The 18,970-nt window shown below is 36.9% G+C and overlaps 1 protein-coding gene across 2 annotated transcripts in view; it reads right to left on the minus strand.

Annotated features, from left to right (window-relative positions):
• LOC117210078 (dipeptidase 1-like) overlaps positions 1-18,222 on the minus strand; it is a 237,946-nt gene extending 219,724 nt beyond the window's left edge. Inside the window, exon 1 of one of the 2 annotated variants that reach the window (XM_033452709.1) lies at positions 17,707-18,222. In XM_033452709.1, the coding sequence (XP_033308600.1) occupies positions 17,707-17,712 (6 nt within the window). In that variant the 5' untranslated portion in view covers positions 17,713-18,222. The remainder of the gene's footprint in view (positions 1-17,706) is intronic. The other variant, XM_033452708.1, reaches the window with a different exon arrangement.
• Positions 18,223-18,970: the final 748 nt, after the last annotated feature.

Consider the following 18,970-nt stretch of genomic DNA (forward strand, 5'->3'; position numbering starts at 1 on the left):
CTACTGTCGTTCTATTTTGTTTCTATTCTACTGTACACAGTGAAAATAACAGGAAATAAGATCTTCATCCGGTATATGATCGATATTTGTTATACAATTTACGTTGTTACAATAACACAGTATAACTCGAATACAATGTATTGTCCTTTCATCTAATAAATAATTTCATATGAAGTGAAAATAATTATAAAGATAACCGAATAAAATTCTAAATTTCTATTCTATTTCATTCCTTCCTTGAATAACGCTGAACGCTGCGAAATGTGTATTCTATTATTATTCGAAATATTCACAAAATTTTCATATCAGATGACCGCAAGAGATTACAATAAATTTTGCTTATCTCGCGATGAATATTGTTCAATATAAGAAACTCAAAGAAACATTTCCTTTTGGACGACGTACTCGGTTAAACGAACCGGAATCGTCAAAACGTTCATAATAGGACGGAATGTCGGATTCGTTTGGACGCCGCAGTAATTTCCAAGAACGACGAAATTCCTCTGTCAAGAACGAGTATTGCATCCACGATTTATTACATCGTGCACCGACCGAGTTACACAGAAGCAAGGTAAATGTTTTCACCGGTTCAATTTTGTGGCGTAAGAGGATCAATTTATCAGATGATCGATGAAACAACTGAAACTTTGATATTGCATTGATCCAACTTTAACCTCTTATTCTATTCATCGATCCGGTTAAACGATTTTCTTTTAAATTTTCACCAGGTTGAAATGTATCGTTATTTATCGTGTTGAAATTATAGAAATTTTTTAAATTATTTTTAGTGTTCCTCGTATCATGGAAAAGTATAGCTTTTGTACCGAAAATTTGCGAAGTATTTACAAGCTAATAGTATGGTGTTGATTTTATGTAAAAATTTTTCCTCGATACGAACGGTAAATTATATTAATCGTCACAAAATCTCTGTTTCCTGGCTTGATTTTCTATGCACAATGTGTATAATTTAGTAACATTTTATTACTAAATAAAATATCTGCAGCAAGAATCATAATAATCAAAACATTTAAAAAATTGGTTAATCTGAAAACGTCAGGACTCGGAATACAGAGTAAACAATCTCAAAAATTAACGAAATATCATTGGATTGCAATTACATTTATGTGTGCGTGTGTGTATGTATGAGACTGAATGATATGTACGGAATATAACCGTTCAAAAATGTAAATTACACGATATGTTCGCTTATGCATTTTATTATTGATCATTATCCAGTCGCGAGAAATGAAAAAGTTCATTACCTAATTTCAGATAAATTTGAATAATTTTAACGCGATATTGCCGAGGTTGCTTATTGGATATCAAGTTTGTTTCCAGTCGAGCCATCGTTGATCCGCGTACAAATCGATTTCGTAGCTGGTCTGTCCGTTCGTTAAATATAGAATTTAGAGGATCGGATCCTGGGGGATGGTTGTGTCTCGATCGAGTAATAAATTATAATGGATGATTCCGCGGCATTAGAAACATAATAAATTAATCTATTTTCAGAAAGTGATTAATTGATGTGTTGACAAATGATTACGGCCACGCTGGCGCTATAGTCTGTTCGCAAAGGATTATTAATCTCGTATAACGGGGGACCCGAGAATATAAATCAGGAAATTAGAATAAGAGAAAAAGTGTTAGTGTATGAACTTTCGAAAGAAACAATTTTCATCTAAATAAACAAACACATTCACCGTTTTATTCGTTTCCACGAAACGTGTCAGCGATATTAAAAGCGGCGCGCTTTGAACGCTGCACGAAATACTAGCTTCTGGAAAACTCGTACATTTTGCATTTTCGCTCGTGTCGCGAACTTACTCGAAAGAATATGCAGTTTCGACGAGCGGTGTTTTCACTTTGCAAGCTCATCGTCGTACCAACGAAAGAAAAAAAGAGTACAACTTGCAGAAAGATAAACTTTATTATATCGTTAAACCATCCCTCTGTTGTTCTATTGTTTCTCCATTTTTAACCAGTCGGCAGTTGCAACTCGTTAAAACTACGTAACTCAACCTATACAGAACGCCATCGTATTACGAACCGCGGCGTAGAAAAGGAACTGAACGAAATGCTAAATATCCAAGGTAGAAAGTAGAAACGCGTATCGTTGCGTAATTCTATGTAAACCTTTGGAAAACGCGGGGTTGGAAGCGAAACTATCGACGATCCAAGGACCCGCTTGTATGCCGTGCGCCAGGACGTTAAGCAGACGGATTTACAGGTTTCGTGATAAAGCAGCGAAAGCTGATCTAGGATCCTAGTCGCTCGAAGGGGATTATAAATCAAGACTCGATAATGATCCGTAATGGATGGTTTAACTGGTTTCAGGGTTGCCCGTGGCCAACATAAAGTCGTCGTGGCCGACAACCAACGGCCCTGACATCACGATTATTCATACTTACCGACTTTTCGAGCGTTTCGCGAAATTAAGCCCTTCGACGTGACGCGCATCTTGATGGGTCTTGACTTGGGTTTTCGTCGCGTTTGCATACCCTTCCCGACGACCCGAATTTCTGTTTTAGGGACACGAGCTACAGCAAGTCGGGATTAATTTTACTTTGATCGTCTCGAGCGTAGAAAATCGCAAACGCTAGTAATTTCGTACTTTTTTCCTGCTTCGGGTTAATCGAAAAATTTTGTCGTTTTCGCTCATCGAACAAAAAGAAATCGATCGTTTTAAGTGAAATTTTTATCCATTAGTAGTTAAGTGTAATACTCATTGTATTTCAGTAATATAGCAATAATTAGTTTATTCTACCGCTGTTGAATTTTTCGTTTTTGTTCTTATCGCATAATAATAAGTAAGAAAATTGAAACTGATAATTATCATATAGTATATTACGATTAGATTCGTACAGAATATTCTCCGGAATATATCCACATATTTCACATCTATTGCCACGTTTAATATTACTCTGAATTTTGAGCGCAAAATGAAACGAGATAACGAGGCTAATTGAGTTAGACAACAACTTAGAGAATACTTCATTATCTCGCAGAGGATTCTAAATAATCCTCTGTAATTACGTGTCACTAACACTCTCTACTAAATAATTAAACTCTCGCACATTAAGCAGAATTACGCTTTCTTACCAGATTTACTGAATTTTCACAGAATTACGTCTTACATATTTACCAGTAATCGAAAGTATACAGTATACACATAACGATATGTCCAAAAATATATTACAATAAAATTTTCACTATAAAACCAACGATTTTTTTATTTTCAAATATTAATCGATCAAAGCGTTACGATTTTTCAACCAGAAAATCGGTAATTTCGGACAATTTCTTTCGAGCCGCCATTTTTATCACCGTTTTCCTTTGTTCGAATATAATAAAATAAAATCGGCATTACCAAAAAAAGAAAAAAAAAGACAAACGAAACAAAGAAGTAAAATAAAGGGAAATAAGCGCGTTTCTAACGAAGAGTTGGTACACGACGATTCCGGAGGGAAATTGAATTTTCCGATGGTAAGGGGGCGAGGCGTTTAGATTGGCGTGAAATTCTACCGCGGAAATCCGCGAAATTCGACGTTACAGTTGTAATGGATTTCCATAATGATGCAACGCGACGAAAATCTTTCTCCTGCTACGTATATTCCGACTGCAGCTACACGGCCGCGATTCATGAATAAATAAGAAACAACTTTCGAAACAAGTTGACTGAAGGCTACGAAGCACCGTGTGACCCGTCCCAACGATTCCAGAAATTCACTAACTCCGGTCGCCTCTCTCACGAGCCAGCCCTCTTTATTCTTTCGACCCGCATTCAGCCTGTTCCGGGATGAAACACTCCTCTTACCTTCCAATCCCGCTCATCGTCCCGTTTTTTCCTCGCTGCCTGCTACAGACTCCTTTCTTCCCTCTTTTTCACGATCTTATGATTTCTTGAGAGGGTGTCTTCGAAATTTTCATATATTATGCAAACACCACGTTTCACCAGCGACCAACCTCTTTTTTCCACGCTTTTATTTAACTCGCCACTTACTTCTACTACTGTTTCTTCCTGGCAGACGCGTCAGGTACTCTCTTTCGATACTCTTTACGAAAAGGCAGCACGTATTTCTCACGCTTTTCCGTGCAAACCGCTCGTATTTCACTGCTAACGAATTTCTCGCGGTTTGACCGTTGGACCGAACGAATTTCGACTGCTGGCTTGGCTCGAATTGCATTCGGCTTCGAATTCGATTCTCGAGCTGTATGTGCGTTAACTTCACTCTGATAAATTAGCGCGAGGTCCAATGGCGGTTAATGTTTTTGTCTACAGGAACGGATTAAAGTTTTTGAGACCTGGGACTGTTGACTCGACAGAGGCATTCTTTGGAGAAAAATGGGGGAGAAGACAGAGAGTTAAAACGAAATAAATTTATATTATTTGTATTATAATATAATTCAATTATGAGTTATATCATATTAGTAAATATGATATAACATTTATTCTGTAAAAAGTTACATTTAAAATTTTATAGTATGCACTTTTAAAAAACAATCGTTCTCTTTTTAATCTGTCTGAAGATAAACGAATTACTCGTTACAGTCGTAGAATAAAATGTATTCCTCTTGAATAGCAAGGCCCGGGGCTGTATTCTCCCATAGCTACTGCTTAATCCGTACCTGTTTGCCTGTTTTAAATTTACTTTGTTGTTACATGTGTGTATGTTTCAGGCGGACTGTGCATACAGCTTACGCGACAAATTAACTTTCTCAGTTGACTTTGAGGTTGTTTGTGGGTGAGGTTAAGTTTAGTATATGCAACCGCGCTTTGACTGCGTCAATGAGACACAAACCTGGTATTTGAATCGATTCTGTCGCGGTTTTGTTATCTAATTTTCCGGTGAATTGATGTATTGGAGATTTTACTTACTGTACTTTATTCTTCTCGTAGCGTAGAATGTGTGTGGTGAATGTTGCGTTCTTGGATTATTTTGTGAGAGTGCGAGTGATCAGAGAGAATGTTTAACAGCAAGCTCCTTTCATTTTTGGAATCTATGCAGGGATACAATATCTTTACGACAAATTGTAAACTTCTGCTAGCGTATGTGGTAAGTTGGAAAATCTGGTACAATGATTTACTAGCCGAATAATAATGAATTGACAAGTGACAAGTATAGGTTATGGAGCTCTATTGCGTAAGCTGCCTGTTTTTATAATCCAACGTCGAAGACACAATAAGCTAATTGATTTATACAATTTATATGTACGTGTAAAACTTTATTTATTTTATTACCGAACTTCTTACTACCATGTAAGAAAATTTATTTGCTCTGGTAACCTATAACTTGTTACTTGTACACTTTCGCAAATGTATTGTACCTTTGTTATTCAAGGAAGTACCGTCAACCAAATAATTATGAAATAATTGACTATTTATACTTTGCGGGCAATTTTTAATATAAAATCTATAAGTGCATTCGATTCTTAGGATGAATTAAAGTTATGTCCGCTTCAACGAGTGTAATTTTACTCGAGATCCTCTTATCGAGTATTTTAATTAGTCTGGTCGTTTTTCATCGAGGTGTTGCGCGATCGATTCCACGAAAAAGAAGAACAAAAGATGAACCTTACACCGTGCTTGTTAACAAACTCAGCGTATTCGATAATGGCTTTCTCTGATACTTCTCAAGCTCTGCTGATTTGGGTATTATTCATTTGGCCAACGTGTATATCCCGGCCCGTACATTCCATTATTTCGTTCTCAGCGCTGAAACCGCACCAACGACGGATCATCTCTTTTATTTCTCATTACTCTTCGTTATATTTCTCGCTAGAATCATGAATCTGGCTCTCCAATCGAGGATCCGAGATTTTTCAATCCAGCTTCTCTGCCGTAAAATTAAAACTAGAACTTCACCGTGGATATTACATTTTCTCTCTTATATTCTCATCCCGATGACGTTAGGCTCTACTTCACTCGCTTTCGCCGCCCACCAAACGTAAAAATATTTTCGTTGCTGGGATAATCACGTGCAATTAAGCCTTTCGTTGGTGAAAATTTTGGACATCGGGATATCGTTTAATTCGATATTGCAATATTTTGGCAAAATTAAAATACCGTGCGTTATTTTAAACTTCGAGGTTTACAATTTTCTGACATATTAGAAAAATATGATTTATCACGGGACTTATTAATTTGCTAATTTATTAGATATAATATATATAGATATACACATAATACAAAATTTTCCATATTCATATCGATCTGCTTCGTTCTCCTAAGAGGAAAACGTCGGGAGAAAAGTAATTTTTTAAGAAAGAGTTCATTTTCGTAGAACTTCAAATTCTACCTCTTTTCAGTTTTACTTTAAAAACGATTCTTTTTTTAAGATATAAAACGTATAAATCGTACCAAACTAGAGCTTTCTGGCGAATATTTTTCTTAAAATTAATGCGTAAATGGATAATGTTTTGGATCTACGTATGGAAATTTGCTTTCAATGCTAGTTTTTAAATCTATTTCCATTAAAAGGATTGGATTCCAGTATACTTGGATGAATCGTTCTCGTCTGATTTCAATCATCTCGTCTTAAATTCGATTTCACCTTTTGCTTGGTAATACGATTTCGCTAGCTTTTGGGTGAGTAACATCGATTACATCGAAAGTGTAGGTGGATTTAAAATGCGGAAGGAATTATCACGGTACGAACGACGATCGCATTGATACAAATATTAATGTAGCAGTTCCCCAATATGATTTTAAAATGTGCAACCGTATTTATAGACGCTCCGATCAATATCATAAATTATTACGGTAATTTGGTTTAGAAACTTGTACGAGTATCTCGAACGCTTCCTGAAATAAATATTCATTTAATAGCTTTACTGATAGACAAACAAATACCAAATATTTTGATGTAAATTCAACTATTAAATTCGATTCCTGATATTTGCAACGACGTTCATTCCGCAATGTTGCATTGATTTCATTAAAAATTGGAAAAATGATTCATTCTGTACATATTTTTCTTTTATCAAAAAATGTCTTACTCGTAAAAAAAACTCACAGAAATTTGAAAATGGTAGAGTTAGAAGAATGTTCGCGAATAAAATAATATGTATATGTTATATATTTTTCTTAAACCTCATTTTCACCTTTACAAATCATCAACTAACAAATCAAACTATAATTAACACGTTTCTCAAGGAAACGAATTCTCTTTTTTACAAGAATTTTTTATAAAATTCAAGAAGACTACCCGCAATCCAGCAGTCGCAAGAAGCTGTTGCAACTGAAGAAAAATCGAGTGGATCTTTTGTCATTCGATGCTTTAACCCGAGCCTTTATCGCGTCGCTGATACACGGCAAACCACGAGTTTTATGGTTCTTCTTCATTTCTTTCACGTCCCATGACGATAACTACGGCAAAGTTCGGGGTCACGTTGAACTTTTCAATCGGATCTGATTGCCATGAATTTAAATATTGCTCGTTGCCACAGCCGGCGCACAAGCCCCCGCTGTAACGCAAATATTCTGAAAAGTTTTCGCGCGCTTCGACGTTCCACCCGGTTACAGGATGCTTACCACCCTCGAAAAAGCCCGTCCGCGTCCTTCTTATAATCCTTTTCCCTTCGTTCTTCCCTCGTTCCGCCTACCTCATCCCTTTCTTGTTCCGCGGAAACTTTTTCATCGATTAGCATGATTGCATTAAATATGCAAATCCGACAGAGGTGATCGTTCGTGCTTTGGATCACCAGGGATAACCCTTCTCCCGATAATTCGATAGAATTTTCTATAGGATAACCTCGTCAACGCGTGTTCCATTAAAATTATCGAACATCAAGCTCAGTTAGACATTGATTAAGATCGCGTTGGAAATTTCTTTCGGTCATTCGTTCCGTGATGCAACGTGGAATAAAAATTCAAGTAATCTAAATATAATTAATTTTACTAATCCGAATGAGGTCGGCATAAGTTTTGTATTTGTACTTTTAATATTTCCAGAAAAGCCAATGAAAGTATCGAAGGTGTTATAACAAAGTCTTAGCAATTGAAGGTAAAGTTAAGAGATGTAACCTGTAGAATTTTTCGTGGAAATTTGAATAACTCGTGGAAGTAGCTACTATTACAGGGTGGTTGGTAACTGGTGGTACAAGCGGAAAGGGGGTGATTCTACGTGAAAAAGGAAGTCGAAAATATAGAATAAAAACTTTTCGTTTGAGGCTTTGTTTTCGAGAAAATCGACTTTGAATTTTCGCTCGGTACGCGTGCGATACGTTATAACGGATTTCTCTGTAGATCGTTGTCTCGATGGAAAAATTAAAAAAAAAAGAAAAAAAAATTTTTTTTAATTTTATTCTATATTTTCGACTTCTTTTTTTCGCATAGAATCATCCCCTTTCCGCTTGTACCACCAGTTACCAACCACCCTGTATAATTTTATGTGCTAGATTAGGTTAGGTGCATAGTAGAAATACTTGTATGTGAATATCGGCGTGTAGAGGTGTGTGTGAAAACAGATGAATATAAACTGTTCAGTCGGTTAACAGTCGGGTATGGAAGAAAGTGCCGAGACGCGTGCGAGTGTGTATCGATGAATATCTCAGAAATCGTCCATCAAATAAGTATATAATTATTCTAATATTAATTCTAAATGTAAATTTAGTGTTCCCATACCATTATTTCGGCCATCAAGATCCGAAATTCTCAACAACTACGTATATGGTAACAATATGTGGGAAATTATTAGGTGATTTATTGTATCGTTTGTAGCGTAATATGAAAGAAAAGGGCGATTATTTCGAATAACACTTTTCAATCTTTTTTCTCGTCATTTACATTCAAAGAAACTTGTCTCCTTGAAAATTGTTTGAACGAAGATACAAATAAACTACACATTTGGAATACCATTTATGCCCTGCATTCATATGAAAAGATAGATACAGAGAAGTTGGTAGAAACTGATACTCAGAAAAAAAGATCTCTAATTTGCTAATCACTGAATAATAATATCAGTATAAATTACTTACAAGTAAGTAGGAGAGTTTACTTGAAATTCCCAAGGTTTTACTTCGCGAGCCTCCTCTTTAATATACAACAGATAAACATTACGTCGTGGAATTTTTAATGCATCGCAGTGGTTTTAATAAACATCGAGATTTTCAAATATTTGTTCGGGAACAGTAATCTTCGGTGTGTATATTCACCGTTAGTTAACAACGAGTTGAATGAATAAACGTTATTCACCAACGTGCCCTAACGTTATTAACAACGAGCAATGTTCACGCTAATATGTACGTACAATGTACACTCGATATCGTGCAACGCGTTTTAACGTATAAAATGAAGAGAGAGAGAGAGAGAGAGAGAGAGGGAGAGAGAGTGTTGGTACTTTCCATAAGCGGATAATTGTTATTTATCTACCACCAGTTTCGTCAATGTTTGTCAGAGGGTTTCGATTTATTTTTCCGTTCGCCATAACAGGTGCAAACACAATGACGTATAATTTCCATCGACCCAGTTAACTGAAAATGTAAGAGGATTATGAAAACGTGGCCAGTGCAGGAATTTTCCGCCGCGATTTTCGCGGCAGTCGATACTGTCATGGAAGTATTATTAAACAATCGTTTAATCATAGCTCCGAATATCGTGGAGAAATCAACGTCGTGTCGTTGATTTCAAAAATACAGTAGATTTTTATCGAAAAAGATTCACGGATTATAGAAGTTTTTATTAGATCGTTTCGTAAATTCCGTCTGTTTTTTCATTATTCGACTTTTACGAATTATCGTTCCCTGTCTATCGACGCAATATTATTTTTTTAGCTTTCTGTAATCTTGGCTAGTACTTAATTTTTAATAGCTACCAAGATGCGCTTTACGAATTTATTTAAAATTAACTAAAAGGAACAGCGAATATACTGAATATACTAGATTTTAAATTGGAAAACTTAGAGCGATACCATATATTAAATAATATTATGAAAATAATGAAATATTCAGAGCTCCACCGAGAGATGGGCTGTGTTTTAGAAGAGAGAAGCGAATCATTTTGGATCAGAGAAGCGAATAAAAAAAGCAATTAAATATGAATATAAAGCGCGATAAAATTGCAAAATACGTATTTTAAACGAAAAGGAAATAATTTATTACGTATGTGTAATACGATTATTCGATAGTTACAAATGAACAGAATTTACGAAAAACAAGTTCGCGTAATTTGGAAGAGGTTTAGACCGAATAAATTTTCGAAACGTATATAAGGACGGTCGTTTCTCGAACCTCGTTTATTCTCTGTTGCTTTAAATATCAATGAACGCCGGAAAAGTTCCAAGTCGGAACGACGAACGAATTTTCCAACTATTACAATAAAAATGCAAATGCTTATGGCGTAGCGTTATTTATAACACGCGCGCATTAACGTATTCCGTCGTATCTGCGCTTGAAATTCAAATTTCCGTGATTCCCCGTACCATTAGGGATGTTTTTTTGCTCGTGCATGGTCATACCGAATTCCAAATGAAGAAAAAAAAAAAAAAATAACGTACCTCTAACGATCGTCTCGCGAGAATTATTTCCCTTTTCCATCGAATCGTTTCGTCCGCTATATACATTTTTCCAATACTGCGAGAAACACATTTTTATGCTCGAATCTCGGTATATTGTGCACCACGGCGAATCGTCGGTACATTTTCAATTGTTGTATCTATTAACACGCACGTACGAGACGTTGTCGTCCCTCGGTACGTACAAACTGCTTTCAGTTTCGACCTTTTTACAATATTTTTTACCTTATGCTCGCCAATACTTCTTTGAATTTCTTCGCTAATAAATATCGTGTATATGGGCGTTAAAATTTTGTAAGAATCATGTAGGAATGTAACAAATTACACGTACAGTAAAATATTCATTCTAATGTAAATGTATTGCTTTGATTCGTTTTTACATTTCGAACTACTTTACAAACAAAATTAAAAACGTTATAGTTCATGTACAGAATATAAAAAAACTAGCAAACTGTACGAGTCATGTTACTGTTTCTTCAAAATATATTTTATTTTCCTGTATGACATGTGGCATTGAAAATAGGTAAATAGATGCATCTAAGGAAAATTTTCTGTAGCCATAACGGATGATCTAGTAATTTAGCTTTAACCAAGGAAGCGTTTACGGAGCTTATTGATAACTGGACGGCACTTATTGCACAAGCACAATCGATACAAGATGCTTCCTGAACGGTATTCTACCTACAACGTTGAATCGGCTCGATCGAATGGAAAGCACGAATATTGATCAACAGTAACAAGGACACGGATAATTAGAAATGGGCATCATTAATTATCACAGTGATTGATTGTCGTTCGTAGCCCCGGATGCAAACACAGGGTTGAACAAGAACCGGAAATCAAGTTCTGTCGCGAAGGGAAACGCGAAATTTGTGTGACGCGTCGGACGAAATTTATTATAACGGTGCTGCATGCGATCGACGTGCAAACGAACTATCGTAAACGTTGACGCCGGGAAACTGAATAAATCCGTACTGCTTGGCTGTGAAAATACATTTCACGCTTTTTTCTCCCCGCAAATAATTTCGTCAAATCGTTAAAAATTCCCTGACGAAAGAATTATTTCTTTCCATTTTTCAAATTATTAATTTACGATGCATTGTATTTCGCGAATATCGTATTTCGAAGTTTCGTGATGACGTTCGAATATAAGAGAAACAATTATAATTCTTCGCAGTATCAATTAAACGGAAACAATTAAAGCACGAAGATTATCACGCGTCCCAATATACGTGCATCATCAATGGAACAAATGTTTACTTTCATATCGACGTAAACGGCTGTATCTACGAAACAGTGAACCAATGTACCTACATATTAACAATTCTGAAATTAAAATTTCATGGGTCAGCTCTGCTGGAAAGCGATAAATTCGAACAGTCGATTTTACGTCGTATAAATAATTGACGAATTGTTTCCTGATGACAGGGAACAAGGTACAAAGGAGAGAAAATGATGCAATTCTTTCATTCAAATCCAGACGTCCTGTTCAATAGAAATGTCACAAAAGCCGGTACAAAGGAAAATGCGAACGCAATTTTAGTTTCATGGAAAGGAAATATCGTTGCTTGAAGAATTTCTCTCGTCATACTTTCGCAAATTCTCTAATTCAGTATCGTGAATTCATAATGGAATAAGAATAATCAAGGCAAGGACAATAATGCGGATATCTCTCTTTCTCTCTTAAATTATGCTGCGCGAATATTTAATTAAATTCTTAATAAAGAAAGGAATAAAATAAAATATAAAGGGTGTTTCATTTAACTTATTTATTTGATCTTTTTACTATCTCGAAGCGTTCAGTATTGTAGGTTACGAAAATGATCTTCGAAGTGGCTGTATCTCTTCATTAGAGAAAATGTATCTTATTAATCTTATTAATCTCTTTTAACAAAGTGAAATTATTATTATTATCGTACGAGGCTTTCTAGGAAACGATGCAACTTCTGAAAACATTTTGGATATCTCAAGTAAGAAAGTTAGCTTAAATATTCTGATTATATTGTTTGGTTCTTTCACATCTAAAAATGTGTTATGGGTGACAAAGGATGTTCCAACTATGACGCATGTTTAGCAAAGTTACGTTGTCTCTTAATCATTAGGTTGTCAGAAAAATTTCTTTCGTTTCGTAAGGTGATAATAGACGGACAACAATTTCTGTTTTATATTATTTCATTGAATTAAGTACGATCCATTTCGTTATATTTCTATTATTACGTTCGTGCATAATTCGATAAACTGATATAAAGGAAAAAACATTGTGCGTCTATTATTTCCTTATAAAACGAAAGAAACTTTTCGGACAACCTAATACTACCGGGGATCTTCGAGTACCTCGGACAAACGTTCTTATAATTCTATTCTAAAATAACATACGTTAAATGTAATGATCTTCGATTAAATCGAGTCTTTGCATTATTGAGAGATGAAACGTGCTAAAATATACAGAAGCAAATATTTAAAATATTCCGAATAACGTATTTGTTATAACATTTTTACTCACTATGTACAATCATAATTTATCAAGTTATTATATCACCGTAGTAGTTGACGATTCAGAAGACACACAATGACAATTAATAACACGACATCACAATATTACGACGTATTAATAATAATAATAATATAATACAATATTATTACGACAATTTCACGTTATTTGTTGCGTGTAATATAATATTAAAGCACAATGGCTGCTACGATTAATTAATTTCACGATCTCGGCTATTGAAAACGAGCGAGAGAGATTGTCAAAAGGTAAACGAATACCAGCTCGCATTCGTAGATTCCAGTATCGACATACAGATCAAAGGAAGTACAAGGGAGAGAATTGTTTGCCCCGGAACGCGAGTGCTTCCCTTCGCTGTATTTTCACGGAAGCCGTATCTGAGAATATTTACGGTTTGCTCGTAGCCAGCCAAGTTTACCGGCGTGCAAGAAAATTGTTTGAAATGACTTGCAGCAGAGCCTTAGCTCGTTTCGTAAATGAGAAATAACACGGCTGTCATCGCGGAATTTCTTGGTCATGTTTAGGGCAAGGTTACCGTTCTTTCGCCTCTGTTCCGCGTTCACGGCCAACGTGCATTGTATCGTTTTTCTTCTTCCTCTGTTCCTCTCTCTCTCTCTCTCTCTTTTTGCTCTTTTATCTGCCACGCGATTTCCCGAAGTGGAAGCATCGCTTTGACGATACGCGATCGAAAAATCCATCCGGATTTCACAGATCGACCGATCTCTCGGTTTCCAACTATCGTCCGAGTTAATTGAGTCTTTTGGAAACTTTCGAGTAAACCGAATAGTCGATAGAGAATATTCCTTGACGTTAACTATGCAATCTTTCAATTAAAAGCTCGCCTAGTGGGAGCCGAGATGATTGTTAATCGAATCTCTGCGAGTTTCCTCGGTAAACGAAACTGGGAAAGAACTTGTCTCGAAGAGGGTTGGCGAAAACTTCGACCTCATGGCTCGAGTTAGCGAACCGAGACAGAAGACAGTGCACCGGGGCACGGTTTTGTCTATCGACGAAATTTTGTAACGATAAGTTGGAGCCTCTTTAAGTGTTTTCTATGGTATACTTACTAGTACACGGTGAATAGGTAATTGTAGTATCGCGAAGAAGATGGTGGAAGTTTTTGCGAAGCCTATTGTGAAATTTTCTTATCGTCTTGGAATTTGCAGGTATTTTAATTAAGGGCTTTTTCTCATCTACTATTTAACGGGAAAGTTTTATTCGCAAATATGTTCTCCAAGTAATAGGAAAAAGAATTAACAGGTAGATAAGTAGAATAGGAAGGAATTAACAGGAAAGATTATGTTGGATATGAACGCATTATAATATACAGAATATTCAGTAAGTCAGTGTACAGAACATAGTATATAGAATGGTACTAATTACTTTATCCTAATTAAACATGCTAATGCATTCGTCGTTTAATTAAACGTACATATAAAGGGCAGATATTCGACTGCTTTCCGACGAATGTTTCTCTGTTTTTGTTCTATGACACTCGCTCCTAATTTTTTATGAACGATTCCTATGAATAACGTTTACGTTGTATAACAATAAAATTTACAAATTTAATAACATTTATAACGCAATTGTAAACAACGTGCTGAAATACACACTTCGGAGGAAAAAAATAACGTACATATACTAACGTTAAGCTCTCGATAATACACGACTATACCTATAATTTTTCATACACGTATGAATATTACATGCATCCCTTTGAAGTAGCGTTAGCTTTTTCGTATTAACAAATCCCTGGTATAACAGTAATAAAGCGAAGCAAATTTTATAGATTACAAAGTTGTGAGAACTTTTAATATTAAAATATTGTACAATGAGAGCCTGTAATTCTTCTAAATACATATTAACTTGTAAGTATGTTTACAGTTACAGAATAAGCTTGCGTAGTTTATCGCAACGTGAATATATCATTAAGAACTTGATAATTACATACACGTGCCATCTTCTTGCCTGGAGATGTACAAATTGCTCGTTTAAATTTCCGTAGCTTATCGCCAATTTTTCGAGTTACTTGGTTACCTCGAGGCTGACAAGGGAAAAAGTTTCTGCGAGATTATTCGTCGACTCGCGAAATTACCACGGACGCTACGGTATCGCAACGAGCAAGATTTCGGACATTTTCTCATCTCCGGTAGACGACTTTCCAGCCGAAACAAAGCCGCAGACGGATCGCGTCTAGTTGATCGATAACAAGAATTAATTTGCCAGTCGTGCCGCTCGCACACCGACTCCCTTCGGCGAAGACAATAAACCTCGAGCAGCTCTACTCGGAAATCGTGACTACGTGAAAATTAGTAGAGCCGTTTCCCTCGCGCGCCTCGATACCCCCCAATTGATTCCTGTATTTTCCTTGGGAAAACACCAATTAAGCGGCCGCTATCTCATGATAGATTTAATCGATCCGGCAAAATTTCGTTTACCTGGCAAATACGCAACGAGGATTTGATTCTCCCTAATATCATGGCTTTCATCTTATATCGCAAACGAGCAATTTTCTCTGATCTCAAAACGAAGGTGTTTGATCAAGGTTTCATATTAACGTTTCATCTTTGATGTTCCGTTTATCAAACTTTCACTGTGACAAGCCACTTGTTATTGGATCCTCAGTCTTAAACGACGAGAAAAAAAGGTAACGGTCTTCTCCGGATTGTTACGGTTTTTAAATCGATCGAGATATTCGTATGAAAATTTAAGCCTACGTTAGAAGGGCTTCGGTGATTATCAGTAAGATCAGAGAAAGATAAGAAATTTGACGAAAACCTGCTTTATCGGGTAGATTAATTTTTAATATAATAGTTTATAATAGAAACAAGATTCGATGAATACGAAGATTAATAAAAACATGTTTAATAACAATGTGATTGTTACACAAGACGCCGATTAATATTTCCCATGGTTGAAATAAATTTAGGAATTTCCAATCATATCTTGCTAATGAACTGTAAACAGAGAAATTACGTAATTGTAGTTGCCGTAGAAAAAGTAGAACTAGAGAGATCCAAGAAACGACTAACATTGAAGATGGCTAAAATAATGAAATTTATTTGTTCGCTTGTTCGGAACCCGTTGTTATTGTAAATTGGAATATCGGAATTACGTAACAAACTTTATACGTGCATGCGGAAACAACGAATGTTAGTAATACTGTGAGATTATACCAGGAAAGTGTTTTGAATACGTTTTAGCAGAGTTTACGTTATACCGTATAATAATGAAATACGCCTTTACTGCAAATTTATTATGTTCCATCTATAATCCGCACTATCTTCCGTGTATAAACAATTTAAATATTGTTACGACTGTAGCTCACCTTTATCGATAAAGTTTTGCATAAAGCGTATAAATATTCGCTTATAAATATTACGTGTTAATAATTGTACGCTGCTTCCGTGAAATATGATTCTTTGAAACGGTATGTTTCGTAGTTTTTGCCTTTGGAAATTTATTTCTAAGATCTACGACGTAAGGTCGTGACGTCTGGAAAACGAAGAACCCTTAACGAAGTTTGGGAAAATACAGCGTAAGGATGTCCAACGTGCTCAATTTATGATCTCGATGTAACGAACTAATTTCCGAGCTTTCAAAAGCTTCCTTACTTCCGAAATGCTTATCAAGATTCTGCGACTTTTAGGATTAAAAATCGCGACGTGGGTGACACGAAGAGTAAGAAGACCGTATATACTTTCAAGAACATGACTCGACTAAATAAATCCTCGTGCAAATATTACAGCGTAAGGCGACCTAAGAATTCTCCAACTATTTAGTGACAGTCCAATTTCGAAGAGGAACATATAAACTTTCACAAGAACAACGCTCTATTAGTTAAATTCTTACTAAGAAATTTCAACAAATTCTGTACCAAACATCGTGAGACGAACTAAGAATTCTGCTATCTTTTATCGCCAGTCTAATTTCGAAGAGAAGCGCGTTAAATAAATTCCGAATAAACCACGATACAACACAATCGAACGATCCTGCAACTATCGATTGACAATATAATTTCGAACACATGCGAAGTACTCTTCGACGCCCGTGGATTCAACTATACTTCAAAACGTGGCACCTAAATAACCCAGAAACCAGCGAAGATCCCTCAATCTCCGAAACTTCGTGCAACGTTAAAAAAGGAAAAAAATATAGAACATAAATTGGTGGTCAAACTAATACGCGGGGAACACGAGGTAACGCAAAAACACGTCCTATCGGGGGCGAGAGTTTAATCCTGACAGCAGTCACGTGAAAATAATTACAGCTCAAAGCTGCGTGGCTCGTTCAGCGCGCGATAAATCAGCGCGCGCAACGGGTGGGCTTAAACGGTTACGTACAGAGCAAACGCGGTAATACAGAAAATTCGTGCTGACATTCCGTCCACCTTTCGTGTAACTCGATCTTCTCCCTTTTATTTATTTACATCTCGTTTAAGCCGAAAACACGTCCAGGTAGCGCATGTATATATATCATGGTACGAAGTTGTGCTTCAGTCTCAAGAACCTTTAAACTTTCAGAAAAGTATCATTCGGTTACTTAAATTCTCAATGAAAAATTACGATACAAGAATTCTGCTACCATTCGTCCACAGTGTAATTTCGAAGAATAAGTTCTAATTTCAAAGGCAAAATCTGACCCGTGTAACGTAAAGTTTATAAATAGCGGTATAAGGATGCTCACCCTCATGGTCGTAGCCTCACATGGTTCCCCCGTTGCTGAAAAACACCTACAACCCGCGGCGGATCACGAGTCTCGTGCTTGTCACCCATTCGCCATGCCGAAACAACGATTGGTCCTCAACGAAGAACTTCCGCGAACCGATCGACACTTGGACCGAAACGACCCTCTTCTTCACTCTGTCCGAGATTGCGTGTTTCACTTTCACACTGTTACGCGAAATATTTTGTTTCGCGATTGCAGAAAACTTTTGTCGAAAGTTCGTCACATTGGGACGTTGGACGCAACGAGGAAAGGAAGAAGAAGGAAAAACTGATACGCGACGATGGGACGAACTGCGTCGACGTTTGAACTCGCGTGGTTAAGATTGTACGATGAAACACTCGAAGATAAAATACGAGAAGAATAGAAGAAGCGTGGTTCGCGACGTCTCGATATGAGAGCTAGTACGAGCCAGACGAGATGCGAGGTCGTGGCCCGGCAGCCGGCGACTGGCTGCTGCTCGAATGCTCGCAAGCTCGCAAGCTCGAACCAGTCGGCCTGGCTAGGCGCAAGCTCCCTACTCAGCCTCCAAAACCCTCCCATGTGAGGCTCCCGATGCCCCTGAATTTCTTCGGCGTGTCACCGCGAAAAATGCTGCTGCGCCCTCCGTTACACTCGCTTCTAACCTCCATTGCCACTTGGCCGCGTTCACAATGAGTTTTTGTTACGCCGACCGACCGTTCACCCTTTGTCTCCACTTCTATCTGTTCCAACATCTGTGTGGATTAACGCGAACCTTTGCTAAGCATTGGCTCTTTGAGTATGCTGTTTCACGGATAGAACGCGAACGTCGGTTAATTAAGAAACGTTCTCGCGCGTTTAGAAGATTTACAAAGCGCTTTGATCCATCTGTGAAATTAGATTTGGAAGGTACAGGTGAAACGAAGCATTTGTCAGCTTTGAAAATGTTAAGAAACGTCCCCGGTTATGTGCCTCTGTGCAGGGGATATGTTTTGGCGAGCGGGAAAAAATGAGACAGAAGAAGAAGGACGTTATTGTTTGATGGTCGTGAAACGCGTTTCTCTTTTTTGACATCTGCTTTGAAACGTGGTTTGAAAATAGCACGTCCCTAAAGATTATGAAACGTACGACAGTTTTTACGGTATATACGTGCCTCCTGGCTGCCTTTGTCCCTATTTTCGTGTTCGCGATTTCATTTTTTCCGCGTTGTACTCGCAATTATGAGACGTTTGTTTGGTAAAAATACACGCGTGGCATACGACGA

The sequence above is a fragment of the Bombus bifarius genome, unplaced genomic scaffold (assembly GCF_011952205.1).
Source record: "Bombus bifarius isolate JDL3187 unplaced genomic scaffold, Bbif_JDL3187 scf7180000008199, whole genome shotgun sequence".
Classification (NCBI taxonomy): Eukaryota; Metazoa; Arthropoda; class Insecta; order Hymenoptera; family Apidae; genus Bombus; species Bombus bifarius.